General features: G+C 38.8%; 1 protein-coding gene across 3 annotated transcripts in view; it reads right to left on the bottom strand.

Annotated features, from left to right (window-relative positions):
* Positions 1-20913, bottom strand: part of slc39a14 (solute carrier family 39 member 14) — a 30200-nt gene extending 9287 nt beyond the window's left edge. For 2 of the 3 annotated variants that reach the window (XM_079417793.1, XM_079417795.1), the window contains exons 1-3: positions 20739-20913; positions 7339-7633; positions 4904-5075 (exon numbers count right to left, since the gene is read on the bottom strand). In XM_079417793.1, the coding sequence (XP_079273919.1) occupies positions 4904-5075; positions 7339-7608 (442 nt within the window). In that variant the 5' untranslated portion in view covers positions 7609-7633; positions 20739-20913. Of the gene's footprint in view, positions 1-4903; positions 5076-7338; positions 7634-20570 lie in introns of all 3 variants that reach the window. The other variant, XM_079417794.1, reaches the window with a different exon arrangement.
* Between the last annotated feature and the right edge of the window lie 1356 nt (positions 20914-22269).

Here is a 22269-nt window from a genome sequence, read left to right as displayed (position 1 = left end):
CACTGACTCAAAGCTGGTGGGACAGCTCAACATACTCCTCCTCTCATCCTGAGGCAACAGAGGAACTGAAAACACCCGTATTCATGTTGACCCGCCAGTGAACCATCAACAGCTGGCACACAAAAGATGTAGCACCAACAGAGAGCATCCTGGGATACGCAGAACTTCATTAGCTCTTTTAATGAAGACAGGTTTTCCATAACCAGTGAGCCAGTGAATAAATGTAGTGTTAGTGGTCTACTTTAAAATGCAGTATTCAGGTCCAATTTGAAAAGTAGCGAGGCAAATTGAGGCATGGGATACTGGTCATCTTATGGTGGCTTCACAACCCAGAAACAAAAATACTAACTTTTACAGCTCTCAAGCTACATCCAGGCTTTCTATGCTATATCTATGTTCTTTAAGAGGTCATTGTTATTAATTGGCAGAATCACAGAAAATCAGCCCCTGCAGAAATTTATAGAAAGTTATATTTTGAAATGAATTAATTTATACAAGAGAAACTAAATAAAATAAATGTAAAAAATGTCTGATCCCATCTGGGCCATCTGATTCCGTTCAAGGGTCTTAAAGCAATCCAAGTTGCAGACAGCTTATGATTTATTAAAAAACAAACAAACCAAAACACACTTGCAAACACAACTTGCAAAAGGCTAAAGATTCAGTCTTCATTTACAAAATTATAAGCTCTAAAAAAAATTAATTACAATTAAATAAACCAAAAAAAAAAAATTAAGAAGAAATATAATATTATAAATGTAAAATAATGGGTCTATGAGTTGCAAACGGTAGTTGTCATTGGGGGGGGTGAAATACTAAATCATTAGCAATAGTGAAACCTTGAGCACAAAACAAAAGTTTTATCAGATTTTATGGCCTTAAAATGTACCAACAGAAAGATCATGGGAGAAATAAGATGTAAAAGAGAGGAAGAGCTTTGCTGTAGTTAGGGATGTTTTGTTGTGTTAAAATGGGGGAAAACATTGTGTGACAGAGGAAAGAAGGAAAAAGGAGACAATTCTAGACCCCTTTGAGATTAATCTTGATCCGCGGTTGATTGGGTGTGTTTGGGTGGATGGATACTGAACCTCAGGCAGGAGCTGCAGGATGGAGGTGGAGACCAGCGTTCCGATGGACAGAGCGATGAAATAGATGAATGCTTTGCGCATGAACCGCGTCCTCATCAGGGGCACCACAAAAACACCAGTCAAAGCGAACGCACTAATCAGAGTCACACTCAAAATTGAGTAACCCCACACTGCAGGACACACACACACACACGACATTACACCCCAGCAGACACATCCCACAGCTTTTGTGTGCGTGGATTATAATGTACGCACTGCTACCATTTAACCCAGTCAGACTGGAATCCCTGGAAATACAAGACATCTGTCATAAACACACTCCTGAATGGACACGCGTGCAGTTTGAGAGAGCATGTCATTATGTGGGAGAGAACTGCAGCAGGTGCATGTGTGTGTACAGATCATATCTCTCCAAAACCACAACTGTCAGCACTTTACCTACAGAGGAAGAAAATCATTCATTCATTCATTTCATATAACAGCAGTTACATGGACTCACAACCTACAGTCATAAAAATGTGTGTCACTGAGTTTGCTTACATGTAGAACGACACACTGATAACAGACTTCTTCCACATTTACTTCAAAGTCTTAGGGACTTTTCTCTTGTTTCCCGTTTCTTTACTTTTTATCTTTCAGAAAAGATCCTTGGGACAATGTGTACTGTAAAAAGCAATATACAAATACACCTAGATAAATAATACATAAGCTTAACAACTCAAGAAAACAAAAGTTTGCAAGAGCGTTTGAAATGTTCTGGATTGAATATGGTTGTGATGTAAAAAAGTGAACGGATCAGAGAACTGGATGCTATGACCCAATAAAGTACGCCGTTAAAGCATTTAGATGACCTTAATCATAATCAGTGTAAGATTGTGCATGTTAACACACTCAGTTTTCAAGGTTATTTAAAGGAATAGTTCATCCCAAAAAATTAAAATTCAGTCATTATATAATCACTCTCATGTCAACAGTGTTTCCCATTAATGACCTGGACCGTCTAATCTGTTTCATTATAAACCAAAAATATATTTACACTCATAATAACAAAATCTCTCTAACACCGTGTTTTGCTTAATGTGCTAATCAGGCTGTGACATGCACTAGTTACCTTTTATTTTCACATTTACATAATGTTTTTAACATGGAGAGATGATTGAAAGTACAGTAAACCAAAGACTCCAAAATAACACCTGAACGGTTCCCAGTTTTCACTGCAGTGGAAAAGTTGGGACAGAACCTAAAAAAAATTAACAAATAAATAACTTGTTGAAGTTGTGAGATAATGCTATAGAGACACTGAGCTGTGGTGCTTATCCAAATTATGCTGGTTTGGGTCTGGCCTGCAACCTGTCCTAAATTCTCTTCCTTCCTCTGATCATTTAATATTCATATCCCCATCACTGCACCATGGTGCCATACAGTACGATTTGTTAAGACTGAATGGGATAGATTGCATTGAGAACAGGATGCTGTAAGACTCCATCTGTAAAAGCACACATTCCCCTTTTCTCTCTCCTTATCTGTTGAATTACGGTGGGAAGCGTCACTGCGACATTCTCCTTTCATTTCCTCTCCCGCTGCCAGGATGCGCAAGAAGTGCCAAAACCCAGAAGTGCCTTGTTTAGCAGATAAAGCACGGCATGATGCAAAGCGACAGGAAAAATCATGGTGCACAGATGTTGAACATGTTGAGCCACAAAGAGTCGCAAGCTGGTTCAAAACAAGAATTTCAATGAATAAAATCGAAAATGTTTTAGGTTATGAAGAATGCAAAAACTGCACAGATTTGAAGCGTTCGTAAAAAATAACAAATCACAGATTATAGAGCGCATGTGAAATTGTTTCCTGTTCTCCGAATCCATGACTTTCTTTCCTGAAATGTCCCAGACTTCACACACACCCATGAAATTCTCTGAACTCTCCCTGTCTTGGCTTTTTATATCTGTGGCCTACACGAGGAATATTTCAGTTCAGTTTCTGAAAGCACACAGCCTCCCTTCAAGCCTCTCCTGTCTGACCAGACTACTGTGATTGAATCCAGATGTTGCTGGGATCCGATATATACAAGCTTAGACATTTTAAATGTCAAGATGTCTTATTCTGATATAAAAGATTCTTTCAAGCGTTTGCCCGAGTTCTATCTATGCCTGTATAAAGTTACATCAACAAAATTGCCACGGCATTAGATGTGTATTAAAGTATATATCTTCAAACATGACTCTAGAGCTGTTCTCAGTCTATTTTTGCTCAACTATCAACTGGTGATTTTTAAGGATGCATAGTGTAACTACAGCGGTATTTCATAACATTAACTATGAGCATGATCCAATGACGTTTAACTATCTGAAAGGTCATTTTTATATTCATTTTTAAAGTACACCACTGTTCAAAAGTTTGGAGTTAGTAAGAAATATAGAATAAAATGTATGGTTTCCACAAAAATATCAAGCAGCACGATTCTTTTCAACATTGGTAATAATCAGAAATGTTTCTTGAGCAGCAAATCAGCATATTCTAATGATTTCTGAAGGATCATGTGACACTGAAGACTGGAGTAAAGATGCTGAAAATACAGATTTGATCACAGGAATAAATTACAGTTTAAAATAAATTAAAATATTATTATTTTTTTTTACTGTATTTTTGATGAAATAGATGCAGCCTTAGTAAGCATAAGAGACTATATCACATTAAAAAAAAAAATCATACCAACCCCAAACTTAAATGGTAGTATATAGTACATTTGTGCTATAAAATTTGCACTTTGTAAATTTGAAATTTATACATTTGTAAACCGCACTTCATTTAAACAATTAAATTTTTTTCCCATACTTTTACTTCTGTATATAGTGCATTATTTAATTTTCTGTTTTTCTTATATTAGTTATATTCCATCTCTACTGTGTAATTCCTATGTATGTCTGCACTATGTCTGTACTTTCTTCTGCACTGAAAGCTCTTGTCATCAAGTCAAATTCTTTGTGTTTGTAAACATACTTGGTAATAAATCCCTTTCTGACTTCTGATATAGCTATTACTTTATGTGCGTGTGCCATCTTTCAAAATAAATAAATAAATGCATAAATGAATGCCACTTGCTTCAATAATTTGTTTTCCATTTCAATGACGTTTCTACATTTTTCAGTGTTCAGAGTGGACTATTCTTATCACTTTAACTGGAGATCAAGGCTCAACACAAGAGAACACCTGCACTCTTTCAACCTTTTCAGGCAGAGTTCTGCTGAATCATTTTTCCTAGAAGCCTAATTTGCTGGCAAAGTCAAAGATTGCCTACAGTGTACAACAGATATGAACCAAACTAGTCTGCTATAAATATGCCAAGATGTTGTACTTTATCTATTTTGATAAAGTTTAACGGATGGCATCACCTGTGGACGTGCAACACATGACAGTTTATAAGTGTCATTGTTAATAAGTGTCATTGCATTCACAGCGTAAACACATCTCAGCAGAAACAGTGGAAGCATGAGCCCAAAATACGTCACACCCATATTTGATTGTTGAACAATTAATTTTAAAACCATGGCTTGATTGCTCAATGAGGTTCGGGTTTGGAGAGTCAAGCCTTTATAGGCCTTTTGCTTTTTGCACAGGGGAATTGTGTATAAATGTACATATTTAAGGTTTGCATACCTGTATGATTGATTTGTATAGCTGCACCAGCCAAGTAGGGGTGTACATATACTTTTGGCCATGCAGTGTATAATGACAAAAGCATTGTGACTAACAATAAAACTGAAGCATCATCACAGATATGAATGCATTGACTCTCAATGGCTAGTCGATCTTACCCTCAGCGTCAGTGGGTCTGGGGCTGGTCTCGGACTCTTGGTCCTGTTGGGTCTTGCACGCTTGTGAGTCCAGCTGCTGTATCATGGAAGGGCAGATTTCCTGCAGGCCTCGTTCATCTATACGGGACTGTTCGCTCATCCCATACGCTGCCAGAGTGTCTGCAGCCAAGCACTGAGAACAGAGGACAGGACAGAGGCTTGGATTACTGATCACAGAGGAGAAGCTTCAGTTACAGCATTGAGTTTGTGCTGGAGCGCTCACAGCACAGCATAGAAACCACAGATCTGACTTTGAGGTCTAACAGTGTCATATCTCAAGGTCATACTGAGGATAAGGAATCAAAATGTTGAAAAAATATCCTATAATCATCATACTTTTCTTAAGCTATGTCTACAAAAAGCTACATCTGAAGTGGAAATTAACGCGTTTTAAATTTGACATTATGAATCTTGAAATCAAAATAGTACAAATTAAGAACAATTAAATATACTCTTATGACACAAAATTTTAGTATGAATTTTTGAAAACGAAATATTTACAAAAAGGAGTCATTCATTAAAAAAGTTAATTTAGGCAACTATTCAGTTGCTAAAAATAAGCTAAAATTCAAGAAAAAGCCGGGAAGCATGTTATTTTTATGTATTTTATGTACACTTATGTACAATCTTTATGGAAAAAAAGACATGCAGATATTCCACTTGCAGTCCTTGTAAATGTACCACAGTTTTATAGACTTTTAGCGTAACAAATGCTATCTGTGGAGGAGGAAAAATAATGACTCAATATGGCCTTTTATCGTTGTGGACAAAGTGATAAAGTACAACGTGTTACTCTTTTTCTAACTTACACCTTGAGAGGTGGCACAAGAGATAATGCCTCTGATAAAACACTTGATGACATGAGTACACAAATGCTAAACCTAAGACAAATATTTCTGGCTTTGCACTTACTCAACGCTCAGGCAGTGAATATTTTAATACCAAGGATTTATGCACTACATGGACACACACACTTAAGCTACTGTTCAAAAAGTTAATAGTTTTTTTTTTTAAAGTATTTTTAAATATTATTTAGAAACTTATTCTCCAGCCCATGATTGAGCAAAGAAAATAGTTGGCGAATTGAATTGTACCTGGTATTGAAAGTGGACTCGACCCTCTGTTTAGCAGTGATATAGTGTATCAGTCTAAATTACATTTCACACTAGTGTTGTAGGAAGCCAAACAATAACCTTACAACAATAATAATAATATTTTTTTACTTTTTGCCACACCTGCCACTGACTGTTGACTGGACAAAAATGACCAGTCAAATATTTTTTTTCCTGGCCATGAAACTGATTTAGCAGAAACTGGCAGTTGCTACTACTACAACTAAACGTAAAAAGTAAATAAATACAATCTGTAGCTATTTAAAATCAGAGGCAACCACTGCATTTTAATCAGTATATATTATAGTATATTAATAGTTTATATACAGGTGCTGGTCATCTGGTTTCCTTTCGCGCAGCACAAAAATGAACCGAAACTCTGCATAGGTTAGTATTTTTAACGGGGCACAGACACTTATTCTAACGGTTAATAATAGGTTAACGAGCGTTGGTTGTCGGTTAGGAAAAATAACCGAAATGACCATCACTAGTGCCTATTCTGATTCTTTTCTTTTACTCTTCCTTCTTTTGCATTCTTCTTATTTCATCCCGTAGATATAATAATGTGGAAAACTCTGCACTTTAGTACAAATTATTGAATAAGATGGATCTTAATTTTGCATTAGTTTTATTCTTTTATTGTATAATTTTTTTTTTATGTAATAAATGTGTTATTCCTTCTAAAAATTATCTCTGACATAGCCTAGTCATTACTCTTCAGCCTGGATCTCACCGCATCGTTAATTTAGGAAAAATACCTTGTGTGCAATTTAAATGTTTGTACTGTAGGCTATACAACATTTTTTTTGAGAGTGAATATCATAGGCTATATATAATACGTAGGACTTAAACATTAAAAGGTATAAAATTAATATTATAAAGTATCATTATCATAATTGTAATATTAATGTGAGAGGGATCCTTGTATAGTTTCCAGCATTAGTTTATCTTTCAAATTTTTTTGAGATAAATATTTTATCGACAATCTAGAAACAGTTCACTACAAGGATAAAAAACAACATCAAATTAAAAACATAAAATAGGTTTACAAAATGCAGTAAAAACAGAGTGGGAATTTTATTTCCAGTATTTCTAAATGTTGATTTTCATATTCAAATACATATATGGAAAAGAAGTCATTGCAAATGAAACAAAGTAGGCATGTGCTTTTGTGTGCAATAAGCAGCCAATCAGAGGCAACAGAGTTCAAGAGCCAGTTAGACGTGTGAAAATACACCCTGGGCAACAAATGCCGTCAAATCTTCTGTCGCCTTCTTGACTCACCTGAGATGCATTGGTTTTGGCGGGCTGTGTTTCTGCATCATGGTCTCCACTCTGGCCTCTGTTTAAGTGCATGAGGAGCGCTCGGAGCTGAGGGACGGAGATGCTGGTGTTGTCACCATAGCGTGTCAGCAGCTCCTGAAGGACTTGCGCAGGAGACGGTCCATCCTGACCACTGACATCTCCTATTGGCCACTGCAGCAGGCCTAGAGTCAGGGTCAGGCCAATGGTCAAGGTCAGCTGTCTGCAGCCATTGGCTGGTCTCAGGGTCATGACTCTACCAGCAACACGTCCAGCTCTACATAGACATACAGTACACAGAGACATGAGAAAATTAGGCAAATTAATGAGAATTACATGTCTTTAACCATACACAGCCATAGTCTATCTTTCAGAGAAAGATATAATCGTCATACGGCCAATCAAAACGAACATGATTTACTTGCTAAATAAATGTTCATAAGCACACATTGGTATAGCCAAATAGCAATCAGGTATTGTTTCAGCAGACCTGCATTTAAATTGGACTCCATTCTATGTACTAGAAAAAGTACAGTCAAATATTTTTATGCTTTAAAAACTGAAATAATTAAATGGATGGATAAATGGATATATAGAGAAATAAAACAGAAACTTTAACCACTGGACAGAATATGAAAATATGAGTCTACTGTGTACTGTCCATGACAGGCCTTAACCTGTGTTATTGTTAACTAAAACAAATATTAAAACAAAAAGTGTTTATTAATTGAAATAAAGCAGAAATAAATGAAAATGTAAATGTTACAAAATTTTAAATATTGCCTTGGCAACTAACTGAAACAAATTAAGTACTAAAACTAAACTGAAATAAAAACAAATTAAGTGAAGTAAAAATAATTTAAAATAAAAGCTAATTCTAAATATAAATAATTACTATAATAGTATGTAATATGAAAATAACACTGGCCTCAACCACCCTCAATACCAGCTAAATATTTCCACAATATCTCAGTGTGTGTTCTATTTTTAATACGGCAAAATCAGAAAGCATAACATGAAATTACATTTTTTCTTGAGTACATGGGCAACTATTTATCAAATGTAAGCTGCTAATAGTTTAACCAGCCTTTGATAGCAACACCAAGGTCATGGCTTTGATTGCCAGGGAAAGCAAGAACTGATAAAACGTGTACCTTGAATGAAATTTAACTCTCTTTGGACCATTACAGAAGGTCTCCATCAATACGCTTGTTTGTCAAGTCTCACGTATCACTGTTTCCGGATGCGAGCGCTCTATCAAATGCAAAAAGCCAACAGCATCCACTGCTAATATACACTGAAATTAATGACACTAAACTTTATCACCATAATGAAATATCAGATGGCCAGACAATGATTTTTCATTTATAAATCATTAATATTGGTTGTCTGAGGATCCCTGAGACTATAATGTGAGCTTTTGAAAGCTTAACTTAAAAGAATAAAAACTTCTCATAAACAGCTATCAAGATATAGTCTTCAAGATTCAAGATTTTTATTTGTCACATACACAATTATACAGAGTATAACCAGCAGTGAAATGTAGGTAGTCTTCTCAATGGAAATGGGTAAAGGCTGTAACCGGAAACAGTTTTCCTTACGTCAAGATTTAACGAGCGGTTAAGGAGCTGATGCGAGGCAAACAGAACACAGGTTTCCTTCAACAGAGACAAATTATTCAAGCACTTCTTAACAGACACTGGGACTCTATGTCTGCGAATGTCCTGATGCATGAAAGGCCAGATGTTTGTTTTTTTTAACCACGAGAAGCAAAGTCCAATTGTAAATGAATGAACTCTTAAGATTGGAGTCACAAACACTGGATAATTGGCCCCAGATGGGGCCTTTCTGAAAAGGTCTCAAAGGGCACTGTTGCAGAGGTACAGAGAGTAAACCCAAAGAACGTGAAGACAGGAACAATATCTAAATTTACTTACCATCACTGAACCCCCTAATGCTAATGACTATCTTTGAGATTTACACAACAGCTGGTTTCCAGCAAACCACCACAAAAGCAGTTTTGAATGGGGATGGTCTTAAATTTCAGCCATGTTTCAACCAAAAAGATATTTAAAAAGAAAATGTCACTTCCAACAGTAAATCCAACAGCATCTTTGATTATGTATCATATAAAGTGTTACACATCCACCCTCTATGTACTGAATACAGAGATCTCATGGTGAAATGCAAAAGGGCAAGAACAACAGCACACCAACCATGCATAAGTCTGGAAGCATACCGCTGTCAAGATTAATCAATATCCCTGGATGCGATGGGGATGTTCTAAACAAAATAAATCTAAATTAATAAAGCATTTATCATTTTCAGCCCTATTCAATATTTTTGGCCACAGCCACTGAATATTCATTATGATGCATCATGAAAACATTTTGTGTAAGATTAAGTTTTTTGTATGTTTCTGTCCACACATACATTAAATATTCTCACCTGCTTAAATTAATAATTACAAGTTTTGTGAAAATAGAAAAATCAGACAGAAAAGCAGCTTTCACCAGATGCCACTTCTTATTCTGAAAATATTCATTCTTTTGGATGGATTTCGTCTAATATATCATATATATATTTATTTTTCATGATGTTATCGATATAATTCCAGTTACTACAACCAAAAGAGTCACAAAGTTCAAATTCCAACAATATGGGTAATTTAGTCAGATTCCTCCGTTTACTGTATAGTGTTATGATTAAGACCCATAAACAAAAATACATTTGAATGAACTTCACAATCATGCCTTTGTATTGAACTTTGTAGTCTGTCTGACACACATGGCCACTCCACGTCTACAGCAGGGATAAAGAAAGAGCCATTTAGCCTTCAAGATCTTGCACTCAAAAACCAGCAGAAACTTACCTTGCTTAACCTTGACTGGCCAGATATTTGGGTGAACGTGAAGCCAAGAAGAACAGAAAACAAAAACAGAGAGCGTCTTCGAAAGATCAGACTAAAGCGTGCTTGTGAAAGCGAAGTAAAACCTGTTGATTAATGTTAATACTGATTGCCATCAAGTAAATATGAGGAAGTAAATGACAGCTTTTTATAATCTGATTTCATGGACGATTTCTGGGATAAGTTCAATATTTATTCTCAAGCATTATGCGCTCATAATTCCGACTCACGATCAGGGTGTAAATTACAGTGTGGGTGTAAAAGAGCATGAGAATGTTTATCAAAAACAGCAGGGTGTGTGAAGGAGAGGTTAAACACACCATGCTGATGCCGGCTGTGGTATGCTGACTACGCTTATGCACGTGGTTTGGAGAGACAGAGGAAATATGATCCTCGCTGCCTTATTGATAATATGTGAGGGCCACCAAAAGGCAAGGTAAGCTTTAGTAGAACAGCACACACCTCTGATCAGTAGACAACTCAACTGCTGTTATTTACAACTAGTCACAACATGACGTTCAATTATATAGCAAATTAAACCTAAAGTGTGTCATTTCTGTGCCACTAGCATCACTAGATGCCTTTACAAAATTAAAATAGCAAAAAAAGACACTGGTAGCAGAATAGCATAACTTGGACTAATAAATAACCACTGACCAAGAACCCAGAACACACTTGCACAGTAGCAGTGACTATTTCCATCTCATAATTCACAATTTTTCCTCACACTTTTTCTGTCAAATATTTTTTTTTATTCAGTCATCGAATAACCTTACTATAATCACAAGTTCCAGGATTACATTTTCTTATATGCACATAAATAAAAAAAAAAAAAAAACATTCTCACACTTTTTGTAACAATATTGCAATTCTGAGATATAAACTTAGAATTGCAACATACAGTATAAACTTGCGATTCTGTGAAAAACAGTCCAAACTGTGTGATGTTAGCTTGCACTTGAGAGAAAAGTCTAAATAAATTACCTTTATTTTTTAATTCCGTTTTGAAAAAATAATTTTGAGAAAAAGTCAGAATTGCACAATTCTTAAAAATGTGGGTTCTTATCTCACAATTCTTTGTGTAGGGTTTTTTTTATTTTCTTTTTTAGAAAAACATGCAATTGCAAGAAACAAAGTAAAAATTGTGAGAACTATCTTTATTCTATGGCGGAAACATATCTTGCTAGTTTGGCTTATATACAAAACTAAATTCTCAGCCCACCTGAAAGCAGCATTTATATTGGAGCAGGCAATCACATCTCGCCGCTGTCACAACAATACACTGATATGATTTCCAGCAGCGGCATTGTATCTCAGATAATGGCAGAGGGTTATAATGACCCCATCTCAAGAGATCCTTGTGGACTGCTGCTATTTCAGGAGACATGATAAGTCTCAGAGAAGAATGTCTGGTATTCAGTCTACAGGCAGACTGTCTATAGCCATTGCATCTGCATCAGGAAGGATCAGTAATCATTGAGCAGGTCTTTGATGAATTTATAGATTGATCACATCTCAGAGGTCACTCAAAGCTTTGAGAGAAAAAAAATGGTTCAACAATGGCATTATTAAACTTTGCCACACAAAGCAAAACTTTGAGATCCTGTGCCCAAACCAGCATAAAATCAATATAATGCAAGTTTATGATCATTACATAAGACTAGGTGCGGAGCATCAGCCTGAGCCCACCGATGACGGAGAGCCATTTCCCGCCGCGATGTGCGAGCCAGCGCTAAGCCGAGCGACTGAGCAGATGATCGCCGGTGCGATGCCCCGTGGGTCTGCCATCCTCCAGCGTCGCCGGGGCTGGAGTATCCCTTACCTCCGCCTCCAGCCTCCGAGGCCCGGACTCCGCCTCGGTCCATTTCCCCCAGTGTATTTAAGTTGTGTATCTTTCCCTTGTTTCCCCACTCGGTTTTTTGAGTCTTCGCCCTGTGTTTCCTGCCTGGTCTCGCTAAGCCTCTCTTGCTACCCCCAGTAAGGTATCCTGAGTTCCTGTCTTTGATTGTATTTGTTATCTGACTTTGTTTTCTCCCCTCGTGGAGTTTTTATTTTCTCTTTTGGTTTTCCATCATTTTTGATGTTGTAATTCCTCAATCCGAGAAGAACTTTTGTTGAGTTATCCTTGCAAAAATTTTTTTTTTATTAAATCTTCGTTTCCGTGGCTCAGTGGTAGATCTCTCAACCATCACACCAGAGACCCGAGTTCAAGCCCGGGTCGTGACACCGTCTCCACCTCGGGCTCCTCCACCACCTGCTCCGCCGCCGTTGGCGGCCATCGCTCCTCCATGGCTCCTCCCTCCGTTGGCTCCACCATGGGCCATCTTCATGGCTGTGGCCTGGGTCCAGCTGTGCGCCTCCTGCTCTGGGTCCCTCCTGTCTCTTCCCTGGCTCCTCCCTCCTTCGTCACCACCTTGGTCTCTGTCTGCCGGGCCCCTCCTGGATGTCTGTCCCTCCTCCTGAGCCGCCTCCCTAGTTCCCACCCGCCCCTCCCCTTTGGCTGTTTCAACGGTGCGAGGACACACCTTCTGGGAGGGGGGCGACATGTCAGGATCATGGACCTGTTTTTGTTGTGTTTTGCTCCCCATGTGTTCTGTGACCCAGTTTTTCCCAAATGTTAATTGTTAATTTGATCCCAGGTGTGTCTCCTTAGTTCCCTCGTTATCCTGTCTTTAAAAGCCCCAGTCCTTTCAGTTAGTGTTTGTCGGTCCTTGAATTGTCTTCCCTGCCTGTGATCTGTTATCTTCTGAATATTAAAGACCCGTGTGTGAATTCCTCGTCTCCTGGCTTCCGTGTTCCATGCTTCCCGAGAGTTGTGACAAAGACGAAGTAGCACTGAGGTCTTTGAAAATTTACTTTCAAAAGAGCTGCGCTGAGGTAGTTCAACAAATAATTTATATTTGTAAAAAAATTGTATTAATAGATTAGTCATTTATATAAAATGTTGAATTTGTTCAATAATTGAATAATCGTTCAATTGTCTTAATTTACTTTTATTATACAATTTAAGATAAAGACTTTTTATGACCTTAAATTTGATGTAATTGGATTTAAAATATTTTAAGACTCTAAGGACCTGCAGGAACCCTGTAAAAACAAAACAATAAAGGACTTGGGCTAGTCATGTGTGGTGAGGCGATAGCTACTGACCAAATAGAGAGTTTCTTCAAGTTGCATTACACAAGTTAAGGCTCATTTTTGAAAAATATTATTATTCATGTGTGCTCAGAATACATTATAGAAGCATATTTACAAATTAACATTAATCTAGACTGAGAAATGCCATACAATTGTTTCTCACTGTCTATGATACCTAATGCATTCATTGATTGTTCAGGTTTAGCTACTGCCTTAACTCATTTTAAAGATCAGGGCCCGTATTCACAAAACATCTTAAGGCTAAAAGTAGCTTAAAAATAGTGGGCGTGTCAGTCCTAAATTTAGGACTCCTTCATTTTTGCTCTAAGAGTATTTCACAAAGCGTTTTAGTGCTAAAACTAGTTCCTAAATCTGTAAAACGTTAGGAGTAGTGAAGAGGACTCCTAAGTCACAAAGACCAACTCACAACTATCCTAAAATGGCTGTTGCCGGCAATCAGAATATAAACATTTTAGAAACATTTGACGATAATGAGCCTTTAAAATGGTATCACCTTTAAGGTTTGGAGGTTATCCCAACTCCAAATTTTCCTTTGATTATATCCTTTTCATTAACCAGCTGGGCAAGAAGTAACAGATATTCTTGGGTCCAGTTTGGTTTTCTTCTACGATTGCATGTCTTACTATAAGCCATGATTATTCTACTCTGTTAATTAAAAGTCGGTTTATATGCATCCGCTACAAGAAGCATACATGTAAGAGGCTGACAATTAGCTAAACATATATTTGTTTAATTAGTGACACACTTAGCCTGCATGTTAAAATCTTTATTTGAATGTGGCAATTAACAATTTTTTTTTTTAACTATTTGGATATGGCAACAGAAATATTGTAGAGCACGATATTATATGAATAAATCTCTGACAGAGACCTCTCCCCTCTCCTATTAGCCAATCACTGTGTGCATAGTTAAAGCATATAGTAACGAGATCAACCCCGTCCCCTTACTCTTAGATTAAGACTTCTCTCTATTCCTTAGTAAAAGTTTGTCTCAGCAGCTTGTGAATAGGTTTTAAGAGAAAACTCTTAGCTAAAAACTTTTACTGCTATTTAGGAAAACTCTTAGTGGTAAGATCAAAGGTTTTGTGAATACGGGCCTGAACCTTATTGTTAAGTTTTACCATATAAATTAACTTTGTCAGACAAAGGTTACTTAATTTTATTGCTGAAGTCTTGAAATTTAGACTCACAACTGTACAATGATGCAAATAAGCCAGAGGCTTTTTAAACACACATTCCATTAAATGTCCACAGAATGTCTCTAGATTAGGAATGCAGACTAACTTGCACACTAGTGGAAAAAAGAGAGCAAATCTTTCCACTTGACAGACATATTCGCTCTGCTGATGTGGCAGCTTTTATAGCATGACTCAGGTGAAATTCCACAAGACAGGTCCTTATCAACAGCTCGGACCTGTCGTCAAGCAGAATACACAAAAACAAATCGACAGAAAGAGGTTATGAAGGAAAGCATGTGAAAGCCCTTCCAAGTTAAGCAGAGGAAGTGCGTACTATGCCTTTAAAGAAGCTGTACTATAATACTCTTTGCTATGAAACAACCCGATCTAGCCAAATATCAGAAAAGCAGTTTAAGAACCAGTGTTTTGAGCATTGCTGGACACAGGTCCGGGTCATCGAAGGCAAGGAAGCTCAGCCTGCCCCCCATCCTCTCCCGCACTTCGTGGTCCAAAACGGCCTGCTCTATTGTGTCGCCCAGCGGAGGGGGGAGGAAAAATTATTGTTGGTGGTGCCACGCATGAAGACAGAGACCATACTGGAACTGGCACACTCCCATCCCTTGGCAGGGCACCTCGGAGCCGCGAACACCATCCAACGGATCCGCGACCGCTTCCATTGGCCGGGCTTGGAAGCCGAAGTGAAGAGGTTCTGCCAAGCCTGCCCAACCTGCCAAGCGATGTCACCAAGGACTCCTCCTCCCAGTCCGCTGATACCGCTGCCCATCATCGAGGTGTCTTTCGAGTGCATCGGGATGGACCTTGTGGGGCCGTTCCCTAAGTCTGCCCAGGGACATGAATACATCCTGGTGATTGTCGACTATGCCACCCAGTATGCAGAGGCAGTTCCCCTCCGAAAAGCCACCGCCAAAGCCATCGCCCAGGAACTCTTCCTGCTCTCCAGACGAGTCGGCATCCCAGCGGAGATCCTGACCGATCAGGGTACCCACTTTATGTCCCGACTAATGGCTGACCTCTGCCGGCTGTTGCGGGTGAAGCAGTTGAGGACGAAGCAGTTGAGGACCACCGTCTACCATTCCCAGACTGACGGACTGGTCAAACGCTTCAATCAGACTCTGAAGCAGATGCGGAGATGGGTGGTCGCGGAGGACAAGCACGACTGGGACATCATGATCCCCGACGTCCTCTTCGGGATCCGCGAAGTTCCCCAGGCCTCATCTGGTTTCACCCCCTTCGAGCCTCCTCTTTGGCCGACAACCCCGCGGCCTCCTGGATGTGGCGAAGGAGGCCTGGGAACAACAGCCGGCAGCCCATCCCTCAGTGATCGAGCACGTGAGACAGATGAGGGAGAGGATCGACCGGGTCATGCCATTAGTCCGGGAACACTTAAACAAAGCTCAACAGGCTCAACAGCGTCACTACAACCGGGCAGCCCAACCACGGGAGTTCCAGGTCAGTGATCGAGTCATGGTCCTAGTCCCCAACGCGGCTTGCAAGTTCCTGGCCACCTGGCAGGGGCCCTACACGGTACTGGAAAGGATCGGGCCGGTTGCTTACCGTGTGTGCGTCAGCCAGGAAGGAGAAAAGCCGAGCAGCTCTACCACATCAACCTTCTGAAGAGATGGGTTGGGACTAGAGACCAGCTCGCAGCCCTCGCCACCTCTGATCCCGTGGTGGTGGATGTCAACCCACACCTTTCGGCTGCCCAGAAGGGGGAGCTGCAGCACCTGATCGTCAGTTTTCTGATGTGTTCCCCCCTCTCCCCGGGCAAACCAGCGTCCTGCAGCATGACATACGGATGCCACCAGGGGTCGTCAGGCAACGGCCCTACCATGTCCCTGAGGCTCGTCGGCAAGCTATTGAGGAAATACAACAAATGCTGAAGTTAGGGGTGTTAGAACCATCTCGCAGCCCGTGGTCCAGCCCAATCGTGATGGTCCCGAAACCAAACGGCACCCTCCGTTTCTGCAACGACTTCCGTCTCCTCAACGAGGTCTCCGAGTTCGACGGGTACCCCATGCCTCGGGTGGACGAGCTGTTGGACCGACTGGGAAGGGTCTGGTATATCTCAACATTGGACCTCACCAAAGGTTACTGGCAGGTACTCCTCTATGAGAATACCAAACCTAAGAATGCTTTTTCCACCTCTAGTGGCCACTGTCAACCCTCGCAAGTGCCACATTGCACTCTCCGAGGCGAAGTAACTGGGTTTCCAAGTCAGACGGGGCATTATTTGACCACAGGAGAAGGTGGAGACGGTACGCTCTGCCCCGAGACCCAAAACAAAAACCCAGGTACGAGCCTTTTTAGGGTTGGCAGGATATAATCGCTGCTTCATCCCTAACTTCTCCTCTTTAGCCGCCTCCCTGACAGACCTGAACAGGAAGGGGCAGCTGGAGAAGGTACTGTGGACACCAGCAGTGGAGGAAGCCTTCCAGAAGGTAAAAGGGGCCCTCACCGCGGTACCAGTCCTCCGAGCCCTGGACTTTAGCTGCCCCTTCCTGCTGCAGACGGATGCCTCCGATACGGGACTGGGAGCCGTCCATTCACAGATCCAAGAAGGTGAGGAGCATCCTGTCATTTATATTAGCAGGAAGCTGACCCCGGCCAAGAGAAACTATGCTGCGGTGGAAAAGGAGGCCCTGGCCGTCAAGTGGGCAGTCCTGGAGCTGCGCTACTACCTCCTGGGCCAGAAGTTCACCCTGGTCACTGACCACGCACCCCTTCAATGGATGGCTCGCGCTAAGGACACCAATGCCAGGGTGACCCGATGGTTCCTCGCACTCCAGGACTTCCACTTTGTTGTGTGTCATCGGGCTGGAGCCGCGAATGCCAAAGCTGACGGTCTCACTCGGATCTGGGCAGCTTTCGCTGGTCTGTCGGGGGTCACTCCCTACCAACCCCCTAAACTTCCCTTACTATCTCACATTATCAACAGGACCAGGACGACTTGGGGGGGGGGGGGGGGGGGGGGGGGGAGAGCATCCCGAAGCTTCATCAGCGTCGCCCTGGAAATGAGCGAGGAACACCTGCCCATCCTCATCACAGGCTGATCGGTCACAGCTGCGGCTCATCACACGGCGGCTAAATAAGCCACGCAAGCCCAACACACAGGGAGATTTCTCCATGAGACCAAGCACTTAACTCGCCCTCTCATTTCTCCCACAGACAGCAGCGTGTGACCGACCAGCCCCACTGGAGCACAGCACGGATTCACTGCACTGGGAAAAGAAGCAAGAGAGCACTCACCGCACTGGAGCACCCATAGGAACTTTTTCCCCTTTGTTGCACTTCTCCCCTTGTGAATAAAGCCACCCTCCGGGGCATTTAACCTGCCTTCCCTGTCGTGTGATTCCTCACCCCGTGGCAGTATGTAGTAAAATATGTCCTCATAGTTCAACCACAAATGAAACATTCATCACAAAATAAGATACTGATGATATCAGACCCTACTGAACCCAGTTCATATTAAGAAAAACAAACAAACAGTTTTTTTTTTCAAAATATCTTCTTTTGTGTTCAACAAAGTTAGGTTTGTAATGACATTAGAGTAAATAATTATAGAATTGTAACTTTTAGGTGAACTACATATTAAGGATTAGAAAAACCCAATTAGACCAACACTTAAATAATACCCCAAATCATGTGGTTCATTGAGTAAACTGTTCTCAAATGCTGAAGACATGCAATACAACCAAAACTTGTTATGATGCAGAAAGGCAAGATACTACTTGTACTGCTGAACAAACCCTCTTGAAGGTTATGAGGAATTTGAGAGATATGACTGGTCAAGTAGATTTGCTGACAGCTGACAACTTCAATACTGTTGCTGGCAAGACCTAGACTCCTTCTGCAGACAGCTGCATCATTCAAAGCAAATATTAATATTTTTGGAACGGCCACTAACTCTCATATTCACACAGTTAATCAACTTTGTTGAATGCATAAGCAATGTTAGAATCAGCTTTACCTGTTGCTCATCTAATTTCTACAGAAGTTGTTCTTCGGCCCTAAACAGCTGGCTCAGCTGACACACAGTCCAGGACGCTTCAAATGTCCAAGGCCTCAGTGATCAAAGCCCCTTTATACAATGAGGTTAACAGAGGCACAGTAATTGAATCATCAGAGACCTGTCATTAAAGAATACGACGTAATGCCAGAGAGCACTTCCCCTCAGCCCGTGGGGGCATCCTCAGAAATAATTACCACCAACAAACAGCATTAATTATACCCTCACCTAACCACTAAGCTGGAAAAAAGGATAACAAGCAGTTTTGCTGCTTTCCACACTACGTCAAACCTGACAGGCCTCCAAGGATTTTGTGAGAATGTTTTGGCCACTAAAGATACGTCAGAGGAGTAATCAATAAGGTGATTACTATAATCACTGTTATCTTTATTTTTATATCAGAGAACAGATAATACACATTCTTTCTTGTGTTTCAATATAAATCAAGAGTTTTTAGTCACAAAAAGTTATTATATGATCATTTTATTATTATAATGGTTCTCATACATTTTTGACCAATGAATTTACAAAATTATTCCAGTTGCTCATCCTGATAAAATATAAAAAAAAAAAAAAAAAAAAAAAAAAAAAAAATTAGATGGATATATATATATATTTTGTAAATATTATTTTATTTTTTTCTAGGAGAAAAAAAAATTCACTGTAAAATAAAAATCATTATACTCTTTACTAAATTTTCAAATTAATTTTTATTACAATTTTGTATTCTGTGACCTCAGGAAACATGTTTTATTATTATTATTATTATTATAATCATCAATACTATATGTCATAGCAATACTTCAAAATATTAGATAATTATTGATATCGGTCAGGTGAATTATTTGGTGGAATTTCACATTTGTGAAAAGTTGCACATTTTATATAATTTTACTTTTTAAGTGCACATTTTTGGTTTTCATATTTTTATGAAATATAAGAATGTTAAATGTTCATTAATTGTACATTTTAAATTGTGTCTGTCTTATTTGCCACCATTAAATTGCTTTATATTTACATTATATAACCATCTTCCACCTCTATATCTATCTGTTTTAGCAATAGCCACAGAAAAATCTACATAACACCATTAATAATCATACATTACACTGCATAACGCTTAACAAATTAACGGTTATTGTACAGAATTAAAGTAACATTACTATTTTTATTATCATCATTATTGTCATTATTAAATCACACCATGGAAAATCCAAAATAGCCAAACAACACACTTCATATCTATACTGCATGTCAGAGGGACAGAAATAAAATCTCAACATGACTGGATAAAGCTAGCTAACTTTCTAAATATTATCATATTACATCAAACAGACATGATTCATCTATTTAAGACAACAAATAAATCAAGTTCACAACAATGTCTGACTCTTTTATGTGACCCTGGAGCACAAAAGCAGTCTTAAGTCGCTGGGGTATATTTGTAGTAATAGCCAATTTGTATGGGTCAAAATTATACATTTTCCTTTTATGCCAAAAATCATTAGGATATTAAGATTATGTTACATGAAGATATTTTATAAACTTCCTACCATAAAAATATCAAAACTTCATTTTTAATTAGTAATATGCATTGCTAAGGACTTAATTTGAACAACTTTAAAGGTGATTTTTTCAATATTTAGATTTTTTTGCACCCTCAGATTCCAGATTTTCAAATAGTTGAACCAAATATTGTCCTATCATAACAAACCATACATCAATGGAAAGATTATCTATTCATCTTTTAGATTATGTATAAAAATAGACCCTTATGACTGGTTTTGTGGTCCAGGGTCACATATAATAATAATCAGGACTAACAAAAGAAGTGGAATAGACTTTGGCTGATAGATAGATCAGCAAGATGCAACGCAGGACCTAAAAAGACGCGATTAAGTACTGACGCATGTCTGTGCGGATCATGATAAACATCACATCACCTCTGCTAACAACAGGCCAGTGTCTGTCTCCAGCATCAGACCCGGTCCTCACGGAGCTGATGCGCTGCCTCTAACACGACTGAACCTCGGTAAAAGCAGCACACTGACGTGGTTCGTGTTTAATGGTTAGCCGGCTAGCCGAGTTCATGAAGAAAAGATGCCGCTCACCAAATTTGAGAGTTCTTGATCTGTCGGCGCGTGACAGGTCCGTTATCTGACAGTCCAGAATGAACGGAGGGACGTGAGGTAACCCGTTTAAAAACGAGACCGGACGGCTTTCTCTTTTTTCTCGTCTTGACCCATTCACAAGACAGCAGCGTGGAACTACACGCAGGGCGGGGGGAAATGACGTCATTAGTCAGCGCCGCCCAGATAAATTACGAATGCTACTTAATATTCAGCAGCCAACGCTTCCATTGGAAGCCGAGAACGTAACTTATTGAATATTCATTAGACATGCATTTTTTTTTTTTAGCCTTTGCGAAAGTACCAGCCTTACAAAGGTCAAGAGAGTTTGGATTATATTTTAATACTTTGATTCGAGGTTTAAGCGAGCTCTTCAACGCTCTTAATATTTAGTAAGTTAGATGTAGTTAGATTAGAAAGTACAGGTCCATCTAAAAAAATTTGAATATCGTGAAAAAGTTCATTTTTTCAAAATCAATATTTTGAAATACTTGATTTTTGACTTTCATGAGCTGTGGTCTCTAATCATCAAAATTAAAAAAAAAAAAAAAAAAAACTTTTGAAATATTTTACTTTACATGTAATGAATCTAAAATATGTTTAATTATTTTAGACAAGTTACAAAAAATAATTAACTTTTTCACGATATTCAATTTTTTAGATGCACCTGTGTGTGTGTATATATATATATATATATATATATATATAATTATTATTAATATTATTTCTGACTTATTCAAATAAACATTCTGCTGCTAGTTTTTGCATTTAATTTTATCCAGTTTAAAAGTGATCATTAAAACACTGACATCTAGTGGAAACAAATATATCGCTGTTAATTCCAAATTTATTGAAGCCGGGGGACATACAGTATTGAAGGTTGTTTCTGTAGACATTTGTCATTTTCAACTTTATTCCTTTTTCAATGCATTACTCCTCAACAGATCCTTTGTTACTAACTGCTCAATTGGAGTAATGCAATCTTGAGACATTGATGTGGAATTTTGATGGTTTTTTTGTACTTATATTGAGTCAGCTGCTCAGAAACAAAGACTGTTTTTAAAAATAGAGAGCAGCATTTTTCTGTTCCTTCGGCCTTTCAGAATGAGGATGAGAATGGAGGCCTCATTTGTTAACCTTAATTAATGCATTAGCCAAAATGAACCAACTATGCACAACAGAGCTTATTTGCAAAAACCTGTCTTAATTTTCAAAAATCATGTTTTTGTGTTAGTTACTTAGTATTTAGCAATTTTGTACCTAATCAAAATAACCCAACTGCAGTTAGATTGAAATTAATTGGAATGCACAATGAAAAACCTTGATTTTTGAAAATGGTTAACCGTTTTTGCAAATGAACTTCATATGTTTACAGCATTTATTAAACTATTAATATACAATTGTTCATTATTTGTTTGCTAATTGTGCATTAACTTTTAAAATGTATTAGTAAATGGTGAAATTAACATTATGATTAAATGCTGTAGAAGTATTGTTCATTGTTAGTTCATGT

This window comes from Barbus barbus (genome assembly GCF_936440315.1).
Source record: "Barbus barbus genome assembly, chromosome: 5".
Taxonomy (NCBI): domain Eukaryota; kingdom Metazoa; phylum Chordata; class Actinopteri; order Cypriniformes; family Cyprinidae; genus Barbus; species Barbus barbus.
Note: the sequence above shows the minus strand (reverse complement) of the source record. Positions and strands in the feature narration are given on the sequence as shown.